The 19,196-nt window shown below is 34.4% G+C and overlaps 1 protein-coding gene across 2 annotated transcripts; it reads right to left on the bottom strand.

The window, feature by feature from the left end:
* Positions 1–7: 7 nt before the first annotated feature.
* On the bottom strand, positions 8–17,313 carry LOC134270226 (zinc finger CCCH domain-containing protein 10-like). 2 transcript variants are annotated; one of them, XM_062752416.1, is made up of 3 exons: positions 17,058–17,313; positions 6,829–8,261; positions 8–1,349 (listed from the first exon to the last, which is right to left on the bottom strand). In XM_062752416.1, exon 2 carries the CDS (start codon positions 8,047–8,049, stop codon positions 6,835–6,837), a length of 1,215 nt encoding a protein of 404 aa, XP_062608400.1. In that variant the 5' UTR covers positions 8,050–8,261; positions 17,058–17,313; the 3' UTR covers positions 8–1,349; positions 6,829–6,834. The 2 variants fall into 2 exon arrangements, with proteins under 2 accessions (XP_062608400.1, XP_062608401.1); XM_062752417.1 differs by lacking the exon at positions 17,058–17,313 and adding an exon at positions 10,463–10,607.
* Positions 17,314–19,196: the final 1,883 nt, after the last annotated feature.

Raw genomic sequence — 19,196 nt, forward strand, 5'->3', positions numbered from 1 at the left:
AAAAATATTTCTTCTTGTTTTTAATCCTTTATTTCAAAGGTCCAAAATAAAGTTTATAATATCTTAAACAACAAAATGAAGCAAAATACAAACTGGTTTATACGACTTCAAAAATGTAAAGTGAACATTATGTGTCATATAATAATAGACAACTTTTCTTGCATAAGCACAATGGACCTAACATGAATTTTTCCACTTTCTTTGTTTGAATTGAAATATGTTAATAAGGATATCAACGTATACACCATTAATTTTGAAATTTTATTTCGGACTACACGAAGGTGACATTTTAATGTCAATCTGTCATTTATATTATAGAATAAATATCTCTAGTGAAACGGCAGTAGCATGCAGTAACCAAAACATGCAAAACGTTAAGAAAATGAAATAAAATATATTTCAATTCGAATCAACTTAAATGCCCCTCAAGAAATTAATTTAAATGTGTGGTACATTTCCTTCTCAGTTCAAAATCATTGGTTTTCTTACATGAAAACACCGGGACATGGTACATGTAGCTTATCAACATCATTTCAAAAATCTGGATGTCAAAATTTGGTTTTTGTATTTAAAGAAACAAAGCAGAAAAAAAATTATTTTCAAAAAAGTTCTGAAGTTATCAAAACTGAATTGTTTTGGCAAATAATTATACTACCTTTAAGAAAAAAAAAATATGAACCCCAATTCAATTTCTAGAGCAGAAAGCATAAGATGTAAACCATATTCCTAATTACAGTGTGTAAAGCAAGCAACGAAAATAAATCTGATCAAACAATGGAAACATAAAAAGCACTATCAATTAAATAATGTGATATGAATTGAGAAAAATTTCTCAAGCCATTCTTTTAAATAAGGTAACACATATCACACAAGTTCTTTGTGTTTCTTTTTTTCCACTTTGGAACTCATTCCATACAGTATCGAATGAAATGCTGTCTTTTAACGGATGAATACATACATATATCAATTTTAAATAAAAAAATAAAAACAAAAATCGAGAAGTAACGTGAAAAAAATAAAATGTGTTGAATCTTGATATTCTCTCTGTGGCAAATACAAGGGATTAGTATTCATCGAGGAAAAAAGAAATCAGAGAATTTGCCGTGTGACTGAGATATGAGAAATGAAATTAATAATTCAAACAATAACTCGACGCCGGTCCAGTTGTCTTCATCTGACGCTTTTCATCTGGCGCAGTATGCCCTCGACGCTTTGCGTCTCATGTTTTTCAGCACATGGTCATTTTGATTTTTTATGAGATCCTATTCTTTCTGCATTCAAACAAACGTTCTGTCGACTCTGCTGATTGTTTGCCCTGATTTTCTTGGAATATCATCGCTTACCATTTCCTGCATTTGAAAAAGAAGTAAAAGTTAGCATTCAATAAATATTTTAAATTGAATTATATATTCTTGAGTACGTTTCTACTTCAACTGATTGAAGTAAAATTTACTTCAATACTTTCAAAACATAACACCCATCCCTTCTCTGAGATTTGAAAACAAAACAGTTCTATGAAGAATTAAAATAAAATTATTAAACATATAAGGTTTTCCCTTTTTTATGGGCATGAAAAAGATTTCCAAAATAAACACTGTGTTTCAACAACTATTTGTTTATTTTGCGCGAAATTGATTCTTTTTTCTCACGTGTTTGGTTGTTGGATTTTTTTATCAACTTTGAAGATAAATCCTTATTGCATTCACCTTAACAAAAATTATTTTTGACAGTTATACAGTTTTTAACATTTATTGAATGAGCCGCTGAGAAGGGGCGGCTAATTGACACTTGTTCTACAGGAATGTGTCATTTAGAAATGTATGTTTCTTACAGGAACACGTTTCTGATCAAACATTTTGATTGACTAAATCTTAAGGTACTCACTGCCACCCCCGAAATATTTTTGCTTTTTTGTGTGTGTTATTATGCACCATCAATTCCTAAGTGTGTAAGGAATGAGTGAATATATTTTCAGGGCATTTCTTACAAATATTGACAACAAGAACGGTACACATGACCCTTATTGGGTAGTAGGTACCGTACTTTTTTGTTTTTACCTGCAATCAAGACAACATCCTTATCTTTGATCTGAACTGTAGGTGTAATCTGAATGGATAGTGCAGACTATTAGTGAATTATTTAAAGGTCAGAGGTTCTATAGGGCGGCAGCAAAAAAGTTCTCCTTCACTTTTCCAGTGCAACAGTGACGGGTGTCATGATGAAAGTAAAGCTTTTCTTTTAGTCATTCTTCTTAAAATAAATAAAAAAAAAAAAGATGCAGAACAATTCTAGTGCATCTACAATATTTCTGTTAATATTGAAAATGTCAGTCTCAGTGGTTAATATTAATAAGTTATCTTAAGTCTGCGACAGAATAAAAACCAATCCATTTAGCCGAAAAGAAAGCTAGCAGGTAATGAAATATTGATAGTGGATCTGATTGATTAAGGTAAAACCGAACAGGATTCAAAGGAAAGAAAAAATCCAATACGGGGAGAACCGTAATTAGCTCAAGTTAAAAACGAAAGCTCAGAGAGAATAACGACGTCGTCTACGGAAAAAACGGACAAAAAGTGTTATTAATTGTATAATATTTCACTGTACTTTGATGTAACGGAAAAGGACTAAGATGGTTACTTTTTCTCAGTGCAACGACTTTTCTGCATGCAGAAGGGCCATAAATGACCAGGTCCTGGAAATACAGATACTGACAAACCGAGCAAGTATAATCAGCTTAAAGCTAGAAAATAAATGACAGCCAAGGTAGCCAAGGATGATTTATACATCTTTATTGTCTCCCTGAAATGTCTTCTTCCAACGCCAAGACCACCTTAAACGTCTAGAAAACATTCCAGTGCAGTATTTGCGAGAGGAGAGTAAAATTCCAGACGTTTTTATATCGATTGAAAGGAAGAAGTCACAGAACGAAAGAAAAGCAATTAATTATCTTTTTTTTATTTATTGCTTGTTTTGACACCTAGGTGGCTATTTAAGATCATTTCGACATGCATAAAGAATCTAATGTTCCAAGGAGAGAGATATTAAACACTCCGAGTAAAAAAGACCTTGCTTGCATAAGTTACGAGTTTTACATTTTACTATCAAAATTTTTAGTTTTTCAAAGCAATATATCATAAGCAATTCTGAAAAAAATTTAAGATCTTTCTTTCAAATTACTGAGTTCGTTTCTTCTCATTCATCGATTTTTTTTTTTTTTAAAGTTGATTGTTGACCGATAGAGGCTATGTGAAAAAAGACTATCAATTTCTAAGCAGAGTTCAATCAAAAGGTGTAAAAAGGACAGAGCTATCCGATTCAGGAGCCACTCTGACAGATAGCCGAGATCAAAAGGGTCCCACACATCATTATAGATAAAGCGTTTCAATGGGAAAGATGGGTCCGATAGTTCAAGCTCATCGCTGCCCTTAATTATATGCAACAAGATTTAGATGGTCTGGGGTATTGATTTCATTTCAACACGTCGAAAGAGAGAGAGAGAGAGGGAGAGAGAGAGCAAGAGAGAGGGATTAATCAGTACTCAGTAATAAATTGTGATCTAAGAGCCATAGGAATTCCTGAGTGCTTTGAGATCTTTCGTACACATGAACAAAAACATCAAAAAATACCAAGACAAATTTCCACGCCACACCGTTGCAAAAATGTTATTTCTTCAGGTAATAATATTTTGACATTGATGTTTTATGGAAAATCCCACTCCTTGTGTTTGTGTCCTCGTGTCCACTTGCTCCAAGCCCTAGTGGTCAGTTGTGGTCACTATATACACCACGTGCAGGAACCGATTTAACGAAATATGTCATCAAAGCTATGTCTAAGGACAATGAAAGGCAAGTTGTCTTAATCTAACATTACAAGAAACACCCAAATGACCCAAGACCACTGAGGTATTTATATGTACACACAATCAAATGATGACGTCAATCCAAAAACGTTTGTATATACAGACACTTTATGGAAGGCCGTTTCATGATAGCTTATGACGTCATACAGACTAAGCTCGTTCTCTAACAAGTGGTCCGGAGATTTCAAATACGACGTATTTATGGTAAATAAAATCGAAGATGAAGATATTTAAAGAAACTTTAGTAGGGAACGATCGTAGAGAAGGGTTTTGGGGGTCTAAATCATAATTATACACTACCAAAAAATGCACCAGATTCAGGCGATCCTTATACATCTCGTTCCACTTTTTGTTTGATTTACGACAAACTGTTAAGTGATTAAAGGCCTTCATTTTGAACACTCACGGAGTAGCGTCTATCATTTAAGGCTAATACAGATCAATTTCTATACACTTATGTCTATCATTTTCCTTCCTTTTCAACGCAGAGAGGGCATTATAAAAATGAAGGACTGGGCGATTTACACGTAAACCTCGAGACTGATGATTGAACAAGAGAGAAAGACTGGATTGATGGTTTCGCTCTGAGCTTTGTCATACACTAATCAGCCTCTATGATAAATCATTCCATTACAGGGGGAAAAGGTGACTATCCAATATCAAATAAAATCTGGTAAATTAATCATCTTTGTGTGAAAAACAACTTTACGAAAAAAATGCATTTTAAAAACAAAATGTTTGTGAAACACTGATGGACGTTTATGAGAAGGGTTGACTTTTTTCCAAATGCATGTCAAACTCCAAAGGTCAAGGTCAAAAGTTTCGGTTCCCAAAGGAAGGTCTTGTTACAAGGAATAAACCAATGAAATATGAAAGTCCTATTTATAACTGTTCAAAAGTTATGGCCAGGGTTAGTTTTTTAAAAGTGCTTCAAATTCTAAGGTCAAGATCGAAAGGTCAACAATATTTATACATGTAACCACTGAAAGGTCTAAACACAATGAATACACAAGTGAAGTATGAAAGTCTCCAACTGTTCAAAAGTTATGGCCAATGGTAAAGTGTGTTTTTTTTTCTTAAAAGTAGGTCAAACTTCAAGGTCAAGAGGTCAAATTAAGTGGTATCAAAAAAGGGTCTTTTCACAGTAGCTGCAGATCTGTAGCTCTCCGAAATAATATATTGATAGACCGGAGAGCTACAGTGCCACCCATTGAAAAAACTGTATATTTATTGCGCACAAAAAAGTGCGCTCGGTTCTCGATTTATTTCCCCATTTTTTTAAACTGTAATCTCAAAATATTTCTAACCGTATGTTCCTAACATATTCTTTCACTTTTTCCTCAACCAAACATTCCTCATAATTGTTGGTAATAGTCCTCCTGACTCTGACATTGTAATCATCGAACATTTCGCTTATTTATACAGCCATTTTGGTTTCAAAGATAATTCGGTCCAATATGCTTCTCTCAGATGTCAACTACGAGAATACTTGATAAAGGAGAAAGGGATTTTTTGAAATTTTTCTTTTTTCGCAATTGAGGTAAGAATTTTGAAGAATAAATCGAGAACCGAGCGCACTTTTTTGTGCGCAATAAATATACAGTTTTTTCAATGGGTGGCACTGTAGCTCTCCGGTCTATCAATATATTATTTCAGAGAGCTACAGATCTGCAGCTATTTTCACAGGGAATACACTTATGAAATAAGAGAGCCATAGTCCCACCCGCTCAAATTTATGGTCAAGGTTAAAGTTTTTGCGGACAGACAGACGAACAGGGCAAAAACTACCGTTTTCAGGGACTTAAAAAGATTTTTTTTAAAGGCGACATTTAATGAATCTCTGTAAAATTTTATATAGGGTATATCTTTCAGACTACGTAATGCGACCTAATATCAGGTTATTTCAAAATGACAAAGTAATGGTAATCGTGAAAGTTTTTTTTCTCCAAGTACAGGCAGTTTTGTATGATATCACAGTATCCATCTCTTTGGGGTTTTTTTTTGAAGAGTAATGGATTACATTTTCTTGCTTTGTTTCCATTTTATTTTCTATAGTTTATTTTTCATTGCACTCATAAAATACTCTGACGTCAATATTTTTATCTACTATATATGTTTTTATCCATCTGCTACATGTATATTACGGTTTTTTGATGCATCGACCGCTCTTACAATATAAAGATAAAGATATTTTTGCTTGATACTGTCCCGCACAAACTAAAAATATTCGGTTGTGGCTTTAAAAGTGAAATCGCTTTCTATAGCCCTGATCTTGGATAACATGATTATCTAAAATCTTATCAGTATACCGTGTTCCCCCTTTTTTCTTTTGTTAGAATTAACATATTATCGATTTTTGTTTTGTAACGTGATTAATTAAAGATATACTGCATGGTTGCAATTTTATTTTCAGGTACTTTCAAACGAAATTGATATGTACCATTTAATATCCTTTTGCGGATGCATCAACATGATCAACTAAAACTATTAGTTGTGTAAATTCTGGTCCGAGATCACTATCCAAAGTAGTTAGAAATATAAGTATTTTTTCCAAATGAAACACTATCACTGACCCAGCTTAACTTCGGTTATCAGAGTTGTATGGCTTCAGGTTTGGATATGAAGTTTGCACATTTTTCTCATATCTCCTTCCTTAACTTTTAACATCCCCCAAAGGAATATTGGGGAAATTAAATTGATGCACGATTTTTTAAAAGAAAATCTTTGAATAGCTGAAGCATTCATCTTTTTTTTCTACGAGGAATTGTTTTCCACCTTCGTAAAAGAATGAATCAAAAAACCAAACATTGTTTCCTGTCGTGGAATTCAATGAATTATACGTCTGTTTACATGTAAATATTACACATTCCAAAGTTAACAGGCATGTGCACGATAGTAAGAGAAACACAGACTAGGATATTTATATACTTGTCTCAATAATTTGAGGTGAAGAGTAAGAAGTAACTTACCATGTGTCAGTGGGCCAGGCTGCTGGGTGCTGCTCTCATGTTCTGGGACACAATGGGGTAAGACACCAGAGGCGCCGAGGGGGGTCCCTGTAAATTCTGTGGAATACTCTGCGTCATTGAGACAGCAGGCGGAAGTGTCTGTTGCATAGAACCGGAAGTCAAGGAAACATTCTGTGGAAGAGAGACCGGAACTATATTTCCTGGGTTTATTGTGACGGAAGGGTTGAGGGGTGCCCCTGCTAACCCTCCAGCATTTTGCTGACCTAGTTCTCTCGCCAGATGCTGCTGCAAAGCATGCTGGGAAGCCAGTTCACTATTTAGCGCTATTTGCTGAGCGAGGCTGCTAACTGCTAGCTGATTAAGGGGTTGCGCTGGACTTGCAGTTGCGCCGATGCCAGGCGTCAATTGCTGGCTCACCGGCACACCTGCTGCGTTTAAAGATTGTACTGCAGTGGTCCTACTGACACGATATCTTGCATTTTGTTCCAAAAGCACTTCGTTGGTGGCAGTAAGATCCGCAACTTGCTTTTTAAGTTCTTCCACTTTTCTTCTTAACATAGAATTTTCCTCTTCTAACAGCTGATAACTGAATGGACGGCTTGAGGAATACCTGCCTTCAAATCCTCCGAATCCATCGAATTCCCGCTCGGTTCTCCTTCGTTTAACTCCCCCAGGGGTGTGACCATATTCAAATGCTTCAAAAGTATTAAAGTCATCTTCATATGGATCATACATTTGATTGTTATTATTTCTATGGTCGGATTTTCGAAGTTCAAAATCATATTCTCCTCCAGTCATGTGCCGGAATTTACACTTAGCACCACGTTTACAATTCCCTTTCAGGTAGTCTTTACAGATGGGGATTTCTCCCCTTAACAACGGTACCTCCACATTGGGAGTGACCCCGAGTCCCAAGGCGGCGGCCTGTTGAAGCCGCACCGGAAGTTGCCCAGTCTGTTTATAATGTTCTTCCTCTTCCCGCGTACAATGCAGAAATTTACAGTTTCCTCTTCTGCACCCTGTGTTTTGAAAATCGTGACAGAAAGTTATTTGTTGTCTACCCAGGTCCCGCGCTTCGTCAGTATTAGGGTGACGGTATTTGCATCGCTTGCCTCGCTTACAAACATTTCGCAAGAAATCGCGACAAATGTCATCATCTTTTCCGTTCATATGCTTATGAGCCAAACTTTCTTCGCTCGAGGTATCACTATTTTCAGACATAGTTCTGTTTTTTTGTATAAAAACTTTATTATCGTAATTTTGGTCTATAATTTTGAAAGCCTTATGATAATTCACAAAGGAATACACATGCACCTAATTTTCGCCAGTCATACACAGACGCTTCAAACACTGATAATATTTTAATCCAAATCACATCACCGATTGGCCACTGTCCAATAGGAATTCACCAATGGGCTGCTAGTAGCCATAATCTGTAAAATAAAACAAAGTAGACAGTGATAACTTTTCTAAACTCCTCCTCTAAATAAGTGTAAATGATGTTACCATCTTTGGAAAGGTTTCACCGTCTAACAGCCAGCCATTTTTTCCCTAGGTGGAAAGAAACTAAAGCATTAGTCTTATAATTCTGCAATAAAAACATCCATCGATATTAAGATTCCTCCATACTAAGACGTTAAATGATAAACTAGTGAAGGATAAAAATCTTAATGGGGTACATTCAGCCTTAATTATCAAATTGGAGTATAGTTGTGCCATATCGAAATCTGTAAAGGACATGACCATTATGAGAATTAATATACATGAATTGATTACCTCCCTTAGTTATAGTCTCAGTTTACTCGATGCTTTCTAAAATGGTGTCGTATTTGAGAATCATATATTCTGTAATATTGAGCCAAAAGAGCAGAGCCATTGAGTTGGATCAAAGTAGATATTGATTTTATGATTATGGCTAAAGAGAGGAAAATATGAGCAATTACACGTTACACGGCACAAAAACCAACAGACTATTGTAACAGGACTTCAGTCGCTTCCTCTACCTTTTCTTTGAACGCAAAGACAAAGTATCTTTCTGCTGTTTGTTAAGTGAAAACAGAGGTAGCAGACATCTTTTGAAGTTAAACAACTGTTTGCTTTTTTGCCCCACAATTTGTTTCGCTTAATATTACATTTATGACAACAATTTCAGCATAGCAACAACAGCAAGCCTTGGTGTGCTTGTCAATGATAACGATTACATAAAAAAAACAACCTTACTTTAAACTTTGCGAATGAAAAATCAAAATTCAACAATTTATTTAAACTACCAATCAGACCTCTAAAAATCTGACACAAAACCTTCAAAATAAACAAAAAAAAACGGAAGTAAATACCTTGCAAAAAAAACTTTTAAACTGAGTATGAGTCACGTATCAATGAAACAATAAAACACAAACCATAAGTACACGAATTTAGCAAGAGACTCCACAAAGTATTCCCCACGATACGTGTACCCAACTTTAAATGGAAAACTACCCCTAAAACAGCTCAATCATTTCCCCACTTTTTTTAAAAACCTTGATACAAATGGGTCTCATTAGCCCTTACAATTGCTGACACATAATTGATGAATGTTTGTTGAACTGAATTAGTCGTTTGAAGGATTATCCATTTCATCTGTCAGCCAGTACCGGAGTGATAAATTTGTCCAGCGTTTCCTGTGACTAAAAAGACTGTGACAAGTTGTTTTTCGTTTTCCCTTTCACTGCACTAAATGATATCGGCATTTGCAATGCATTTGTGTTGTGTTTTCAATCCCAAGGCTTTTAGCTAGTTGAAATTTTTTTGCTAGTTAAGAAATTAAGGATCTTGCTACACAGGTGTTTAAATAGTACTCCCCAGCAAAGCCACAATGATTTTTCTGTTTTCTCAGTTACAAATTAAACGTCCAATATACAGACCCTATCATTAATGCGTTTAGAAATAAACTTAATTAAATGTTATCTCTTTCCAGATCGTCTACGAGTTGCATCCCGTTCTTTTATAATTATTAAATTGCCTAGAGAGTTTGTGAAGAACTTTTCTTTATTTCAAAAATTTTAAAAAGTTTACCTCTATGTATGTATTATGCAATAGGTGAATTTGTCAAATCTTCTTTTATCTATTTCTTAAATCTTGCGTAATATACCTGAGACGAAGAAGAAATACACGCGTAATCCGGGCTTTTTAATTAAGAATATTGCAATTGAGCAAAGCAAAGTCATGCACTGATTACAAGGAGAACGAGGGATGCAATAAACACGCCGACATTGTATGGATTCTCCATTCAAACCGTGCAATCCGCTCGCTTCCAACAGAAAAATACCGACAACATTAAGATACGATCAATCAGATATCAAAGAATTCCAATACATTAATTGGTTTCACAATCGCCAATTTACATGCGCCTCGCCAATAGAAATGTCAACACACGTGATAAAACAAAATGAGATTCCAAATTGAAAGACCAAGTTTGCGTAGTACTCAACGCGCTTTATCTTTTCCCAGTTTAAATGAAAGCTCCCGTCTTATCCATATAAACATCAGACAATGCTCTCATTAATGAGTCGCGAGAATAAAGCCAATTCAATTATAACAAGCACACGGAATCCTTTCTCTTAATATCCAATTTCATTGCAATAAAAATACTAACTTCTTGTCTCAAAGCTTCAGCCAAAAAATGTTTCTCTTAAATTTTGGTACTGGTCTCTGAAGCAAGAAAAATAATCAAACACCTTTTCGTCGACATTTTTCTAATAAACATGCCAGTTTCCTGTAGCAAAGCGATCTTGGCAGCACCAGAAAAATCTAGAATTCGTGATGACTTTACCATAATACGGTTATGACAGCCCCTTTTTCTTTTGTTTTCAGTTCTTTTAATCAACACTGAGCCCGAGCGAGATTTTTCAGAACAAGAAGATATTTTCGGTTACGCCGTATTTACATTCTGCACAAAAGCCATGCCTCTTCGCCAGCAATCTTCGGAAAGAAACGCACAAGAAGATGTTTAAGAAGGCATGGAGAAGATAGCATTTTCTTTGTTATAATATTAATTATGTTTTTAACGTCGATACCGATTAAAGCTGGAAAGCTTTTAGAGGTGGATTATTTTACACTTTCAGTAGCAGATGTTTACACTCATGATGCTGCGAATGAAATTAGTTTTGTCTTCGGTGTGAAGCGAAATCTTAGCCTGTTGTTACGTAGGGGGTTGGGAATTTCGATTTGTGTATTTAAGAAGTCTCCCATTATCAATAAAAACATCAAAATATGCTGGGAATCTTAAACCACCATATAGAAACACAGATACAGATGGTGAATAATCCACCAAAATATAAATATAAAAGCTCCATAGAATGCATGCTGAAGACAAGTTGCATGAGAGTTTCATCGCTTTCGTTGTTAGCAATATAATTTCGATCACGATGTACGATATTATTTTCACATTTCGTGTTACTTTATGGATAAAAAGATATATCCTATCAGATAAAGTTCCCTCTTCTCTAGGCTGCTGTGTTTTTCAAGTAGCATATGCTGCCTCTGAACAAAAGTCAACTTGAGTACAAGTTAAGCTCTGTACGGCTACTATCTTAGAAACGTTTTCTCCTCTACAAACTTGTTCAAAGACCATGAGAAACAAATGAACTTTGAAAATACTAGTTTACTAGTAGTATTGCTTCAACTTTGCATCATATTACACATGTACATCTCAAGGACACGGGAAAAGGGTGTATTAACTCGTTCTTTCACAACCTGTATATTCTCTCTATAATCGAAATCTGACAAGATTTCTTCTCAACACGCCTGACTAATACACGTATGTATAATACTAACTACATTGTTCCTTTTCCCATCTATACGAGTCAGTTGTCAAAAACAGGGGTAACATACATGCAAGTCATTCATTCTACAAAGTGCAAACACCATCCATTTACCCCTGTTGGCGTCACTTCTAGTAGACATCATACTTTTCGTAACCGTATTTTGAACTATACCAACCACATTATGCTTTTGTTTTGACGTACACTGATGTTTTTAGTATACTTTAAGCATACGAAATACTAAAAGGAAATAGATATCAGCGGGAAGCTTAAGATGTAAAATTATACATTGTTGCAGAGAATACGACACATCTATCACATATTTTCCAGACTTCCTTACATCAGTATACGCTCAGAATAAATGCCCTTTCTAAAATCGAATTAAGCGAGAATAAAATTGTCAACATAAATGCGGTGTCCAAATTTGAATAAAAAAAATGAAGCCGAATAATTAAAAAAAAAATGCGAAAGTGCAGCTGTCGTTACTTGGAAAATACTATAAATAGAACTGATACTTCGAAACTTGTAACTTCGAAAACATTGAAGACAGCTATTTATTTATGTGTTTCAAAACTCAGTCTGTCAATTGCTCAAAGAGTCAAATTCAAGTCAACAGATGCAACAACTGAAGTTTGAACAATAAGATATCTACTGACTGCTGAGCACCTTTTCAAACATTTATTTACTATGCCATGCATACATTTACGGCGTCTTTTCAAACTTGTGACAAGATAAATGAGTTTCCATACCATTAAATAAACATTTCACTTCATTTTAAACCATGCAGCTGTCAAGTCAATGTCTGTACGCAGTGTATTCATCAAGAATTACTGCATCGCTGACTGTATCTCACGATTACTGAAAACTTGACGCTGCAAGAAGCACATTAAATTCTAATATAGGAGAAAATTTCAATTTATAGAATTTGTTGCTACAAACTACAAGGCACTCTTCGAAGTCTCTGTGATAGAATTAAAAAAAAATTGACAGTGATCGATTAAAAAAAAAATTACAAAGAATGTAAAAGAGGAAAATGCATCCATCGTATTATATATTTTTCTTCCTGAAAGAAGATTTGATGCTTACTATATTTGTATGTTCTTTTGCGTATCGCTAACATTAAGTGATTTGTTTTCGCACTTGCCAAGTTATATTCAATATTTTCATCTTTCCCATTACCCTTTGCAATAAAAACATCAGAAAATAGATCGTAAAACGTACCAGGGTTGCACGTTGCATACAAAAACGCTTTTACTCAAATCTCAAATCTGCCAAGATCGAAGCCTGGTCTTTCAAAATCTATGATGTAATGAGAATGGATAGACAAAGCTGCATTAAGATTTGGCAAATTTCTCAACTTTACAATTAAGAGAGTGCATTTTCCCACCCCGTATTGTTTTAGATATACCACAGACAAAAGTAGATGATTTGAGTGCAAGCGCTGGGATTCAGGATAAATACAGGTAAATTACTGCTCTACTTTATCGCCAAATTTTCAGCCAAAAAGGGATACCATTTGTTAGTCACCATCTCCGTGAGCATAAAGGGCCCCCAGCATGTCAGCTAAATGCCTCATATATCTTTTTCCTCCCCAATTTCCAAGATACAACAGAATGTTAAATATTTCTTTGAGGTATCACACAGCATTTGACAGAAGCCGAGGAAACCACCCAAGTTTTAATCCACGTGAAAACATCCGCATGCAGAGATCAATATCAGGTAAGAGATAAGCCCATAAGTCCAACATTTCCAACCTTTTTTTTTAATTCAGAGACAGAACTTAGAGAGCATCTTTCTCAAAACCTAGATTTGGTGATTCTCTCCAGTATGCCTCATGGCACAATCTGAAGATTCAAATTTGATTCACGTTTCATACACGTCCTTGCACACGACTTGTGTTCAATTTTTTCATAACCGACATAATGAGACGGGCGTCCAATAACTGTCTACATAAGAAGCTTGAAGGGGCCAAATATTTTGCATATTCCCTATCGATACAAGATCGGGATTCATAATCTCGACCTCGTGTAAGATTATGTCTTCTGATACGATTTCAATCTGACATTGCACTTTGATATCGAGACAGTTCTTCCCGTACCGGATCAAAACAAGCTATTTAATTCTGCACCTAATGAGCTGTAAATTCTAGTCAGAGATATATGGGTGTACTCTTCAAAGAGTAAAGATCTGTTATTTTTATAATAAACGCAACATACACTTAATATTTCAAAAATAAAACTTTAGCTTTCATGTCATGTTGTAAACTTTGAATTAACAATTGGTGGAGGTAAATGAAAAATTTACAACATGACAGCAAGAAAGTATAATTAACTCCCTCTCTTTCTTTTTCATTCTGTCCCTCTTGGCCATACGTTTGGCAATTTGTGTAATAAGCATAATGCAAGAAGCAGAAGCAAGAAAATAAGAATTGCCAACATTATTATATTTTGTTTAAAAAAGAAATAACCTAACCCATTCATTTTCTATCAATATTTACTTAAGCCAGTTGAATACTGTCTCCTTGGTCTAACCAGTAACCACTAAAACTGAGGCACATGCTTCAAAAATTCCACATATCTTAACATTATTGGGAAGGCAGAAAATCAATGACGAATTTGTTACTCGGTTGCAATTTTTCACAGTCAATAAATTCACTCCAGGATAATAAAGAAGAATTCTTATTTAATGGTGCTTGTATTGTTATCTTTTAGCTATTATAACTCCTCTTGATAGGTTTTTCAATAAGCCAAATTTTACAGTTTAACGAATTTCTATAAATCTCTATGAAACCATCACCTCAAAGGTTTCAGTTGATTTGGTAATTAGATTGCAAGGACACCTGACAAAAATATTGTTTTAACACGACTGTCCTAAAACCAAAAAATATTTGTTCTTACCGCCTTTCCATCATTATTGTTGACGAATTCGAAGTCAAAATATAATACCATATCAACTGATCTTATAATGATATCATGAGATCACCGACTTTTAAAATTTGCCAGGTAATTTAAGCACAGCTACTGTAGAATCAAACACCAGGTGAAAGAAACACTCTAATTGACGAAATAACCCCTCTTATTCCTACCTTATAATCCAATTTCCTTGTCCATCTGAGAATGTGATATTTAAATCCGAGCATTATATATCTGGCACCAAAGGATTTCACGGCGTTAAAAAATAATCTTTACTTTTTGCATTATTCTTTGTGTGAGAATACCTATGTGAACTCATGTAAAAAACGTCAGGGATTTTTTTTTATTTTATCTGCGACTTGGGACAATACACCTTCCCGTGACCTCCTTGCCGTCAATAGCTGTACGAGTGTTTCAAAACTCCTTGATGAAAATCCCGGGGCTCCAAGCTTATCAATAAACAAAGCAGAGTAAATATTTTCAAACTTAACGTCCACTTGTTGAAGGAATGACAGTGCCTGATTATTTACAGCCATGGCCAACTGACAGCAAGATGTAAAGGCAGTGATACTTCAAACTTTGACCAAAAACAGATAAATTTTGTGTACCTTGATCGGAAAGGCCTTAAAATACAGTGGCCCTACATTTAATTCAAATGGACAATAACTGGACAACGCTTGAGAAAGCCTTACAACACACAGCATGTTATTACCTTAATGCTCCTACCGTTCCCGGCATGTTTTCTCAGTAGTCCGCCAAAACATGATATACAAGTGACTAAAGCACTCAGTGTAATCACGCCAATCTCCGGAAGTCAACGTCCTCTTGGACAGAAAATGTCCACATACATCTAGATTCCATTTGCAAATTATGTGGAAGGAGCAAACTTCTTGTGCGTATCATTTACACAGACACTGAGGCCAAATTAAAATTCAAAGTCACCACTGACTTGTCTTTAATGGGGGTATAATTATATGCAGAAAACTGCCACTGTTGCTAACTGAATTTTTCAGCACACGAAATCTAAATACAGTCTCTTGACAAGCGGGAGCCGTGATTTGTGTTTGCATTCCTGATGTTCACATCTTATAAGGCAAGAAGAGGTGAAAAACATTGGTCTCTAGAGTGGAGCAAGTCTTATAGTGGCTGACGTACGAGACCATTTATAATGGGGAAAAAACTTTATTTTTTTAGTTCAGAAACAATCTATATGATTCGAAAATTACAGAAAGCAAGTAGAAACTTACTCTCAACATCTTTATTTCCTTATTTTCCCATTTTTCATGCAGTCATAAAAAATTCTGCACAGACTACATACAATATGACAAAACACATACAACTATTAAAACATATCAAACATGCACCAGTGAACAAAACTAAATTTCTTTGGGAAATTCAAAAAAGACCAACTATAAGCTGCATGCAAAAGACTAGAGAGCACTCCAAGAAACTTTTTTTAAGCCTGAAGGATAAATATATTTATATATGCTTGCAAACCAACAGGATCGATGATTTATAGTTTTAAAAAAATCAATGTTTGAAGCGACAAAACCGCTCTTCGTCACTGACAGTATAATTAATTCATGGTATGTCAAGTTTCAAGGGAACGATGGTAAGAATATACTCGAGTTCTGAAGACACACAAAGAAGTGACACCCATTCAAGTAGGCCATCCTTAGACCCTAGCATTCAAGGTATCCGGGATTTCAAAACCTCTAGGATAATACAATCACATAATGGTATTAAGAAACATGGCATATTGAAAAACTAATGCATTTATGTAAAGCCAAAACTTTTTTCGTATTTAATGAAACCCTTATACAAGGCTTATACATTCATTGCATAAGACTCTTGAATTAGAAATGATTTTTGTTCAGTTCCCATCTCCTTGTAACAATGAGGACAATGGAAAATGTAATAATTATGTTTTCATATACCTAGAGCTTGTTAAGTATCAATATTTCTACGAAAGATATTTTCTTTAAAAGTACATTTTTGAAATGCGACAACCGCAGAGAAGAATCAGTTAGCAATATATTTAAATGATAATTAACCTTTGTTGGGACCTTTTGGTGTGCACTGCATATATTCAATTTCGACTCAAAAATCTTTTGGATTTGTTACACTAGCTTGTATTGCAAGTATGATATGTTTTCTTCAAAAGAAATAAGGTAATATAAATCCATTGTCAATATAAAAAAAATTCCCAAACAGAAAGACAACCTAGGAAACGACTGTATGAAATGTTTGTAAGATCCGAAATTACTAGAAAAAGGAATATAAACATGTAATAAAATTCGTATAAATTCAATCATGAGCAGCGACAGTATGACTTATAAAGCGCAACGTTCGCACATTTGCTTCAGTCGATAGCGCAAAAATTGGTAATATCCAGAATTATAAATACTTATATACAAATCACAAATAACCTTCTTTTAAAATAGAACTTCTAAATAAATAAAATAACTTAATTTGTAACACAGAACTTTGATTATTAACCCGAATTTGCTCTTACCTCTCAAACCGCTAATCAATAAATCCTAAACTCTTTAAAATTCCTCGTCGGTAAAAAGTCTAATAAAATTCACACAAACAGGAAAATCTTAACTCAGAAAATCGCGATCATTGTTTAGAAGGGACTGTACAATACTTTAAAATAGAAAACAAAACACTCTGTCACATAAGCTCGCCTACCGGCATGGAACCTTGGTCACACAAGACCTACACATACATCCACCGTCAGGTGCAACAATGCCGAAGTCATTACAGCCCATTATCACGTAACGATCGATACGTGCATACTCCTTATACCTTTACTACACCTTTTATGACCTCAACAAGGGGCTCTCTTCTATATCTATATATATATATATCATTGTGTAACTTTATACAGGTTTTTCAAAGTTTTTGATATAATTTAAAGAAATTACTCTCCACCAAGTTTTAAAACAAAAATTAATTTTAAAAAATGTTTCTGTATCTTATTTTAATCTGGCGCATATAAGGTTGCAGACACCGGGAAAAAAATTTCGTGTGCTATTATTAAAACATGTTAACTGTCTCGAATTCTCCAATTTTCCTTTTGCAGTTCTTTTTCAAACTTTTATTTATTTAATATTAGCAAGTTTCCAAAACTTATAGATCAAACTACAAGTCCCAAAACAAACACGAATTAAAACTGAGAAACTTGGATCTCTAACACCAAATATAATTTCTTTTTTATTCATTTCCAACTTTTTCAATTTTTATAGGTTGCAAACACAGGAAAAAAAATTGTTGTGTGCTAGTAATTGTTAAAACATTTTGTCACCAATTTCAAATTGTCCAATATTTTAAACTATAAAAAATTGAATTTATTTTCATTCATTTATTCTCTCTCAAAAAAAAAAACAACCATATGAATTGTACGAGAGGTAACACGTTTCCAAAACTTTATTAATAGACATTACTTTAGCCAAGGGATCTGTTGCAAAATATTTTTTCTTTCTTTTTCCGTCATATCCATGATAAGTAGCATGAGGCATGTAATATTGACAATCCATCTAAATCACAGAACTCCGTATCATAGCTATCAAGTGTACCTCAAGTCCCTAAAGTTCTGGAACCAAACCATGCAGCCGTTCTGAGTCAGGTTTCATTTGCGATCTTTTCTAACTGCAATACTGCTGCTTGATATACCAGAACTATCCAATATTTATTCTTTTTTATCTACCATGAAGTTTGCCTGCCATTTGTAACACTTCTGTATACTCTAATTATAACAAGGAAAATTCTCTGTTGCTTATCTGTGGAATGTCTATAAGCCAAAACATTTCTAACGTTTGACAAGACGAGCACTATTACCATAGGCTCCAGTTTATAGAAATAGACAAGGTTAAATATGGTACATGTACAAAGGTGCCATGAATATAGCAGATGTTCCGATTATATGTTTTTTTTGTAATGATGGCCATTTTTAAGGACAAATGCTATAAAATTTTATATACACACTTGTAAATCTCGTTCTATGAATCCATCGCAGTGAATTACCAAGGTCTGATTTTGCAAATACCAATAGCTTTTTTTTAAAATAAATATTAGTATTTTGGAAAAATAAGCTGGAAAATGAATATATATTTGAATTTAAGGGAAAATAGAAAAAAATTAATTAAATCCAGAGTTTATATTAGTCTGGGAGTTAAAACTTGTAATTCGATTATAAAACAAACTTCGTTCTGAATTCTATTTCTTTCTAACACACAAACAAAAATAAATAAATGCAGTGCTGATTTTTTTTAATCTAAAACGTTTGACAAAGCAAGGCAATCATTATCATCCTTTAAAGTTCCCTCGGCAGACTAAAAACGATTAAAAATTGATATTACCACGTGATTTTGGCTAAACTTTATCACTTTCAAGTCACCAAAACGTTTAAAGAAAACATGTCATCATCTGAAGGAATCAAACATTTAATAAACTCTGATATCATGCTTCGGTTACTCCTACCCCATTAAACATTTCAACAAAGCCATTAAAGATTCTAAAGAATATATAATTTGCACTTCAATACCAATGGAGCCTTATGAGATTCGATTAATGCCTTTAACACTTAATTTGCATTGGCTTATTTTCTTCTTTGAAAATATCGAGCAGATCTTTGAGCAAGATTACACAG

Source organism: Saccostrea cucullata, unplaced genomic scaffold, assembly GCF_032062105.1.
Source record: "Saccostrea cucullata isolate Sc308-1 unplaced genomic scaffold, CSIRO_AGI_Scuc_v1 ctg49, whole genome shotgun sequence".
NCBI classification, from domain to species: domain Eukaryota; kingdom Metazoa; phylum Mollusca; class Bivalvia; order Ostreida; family Ostreidae; genus Saccostrea; species Saccostrea cuccullata.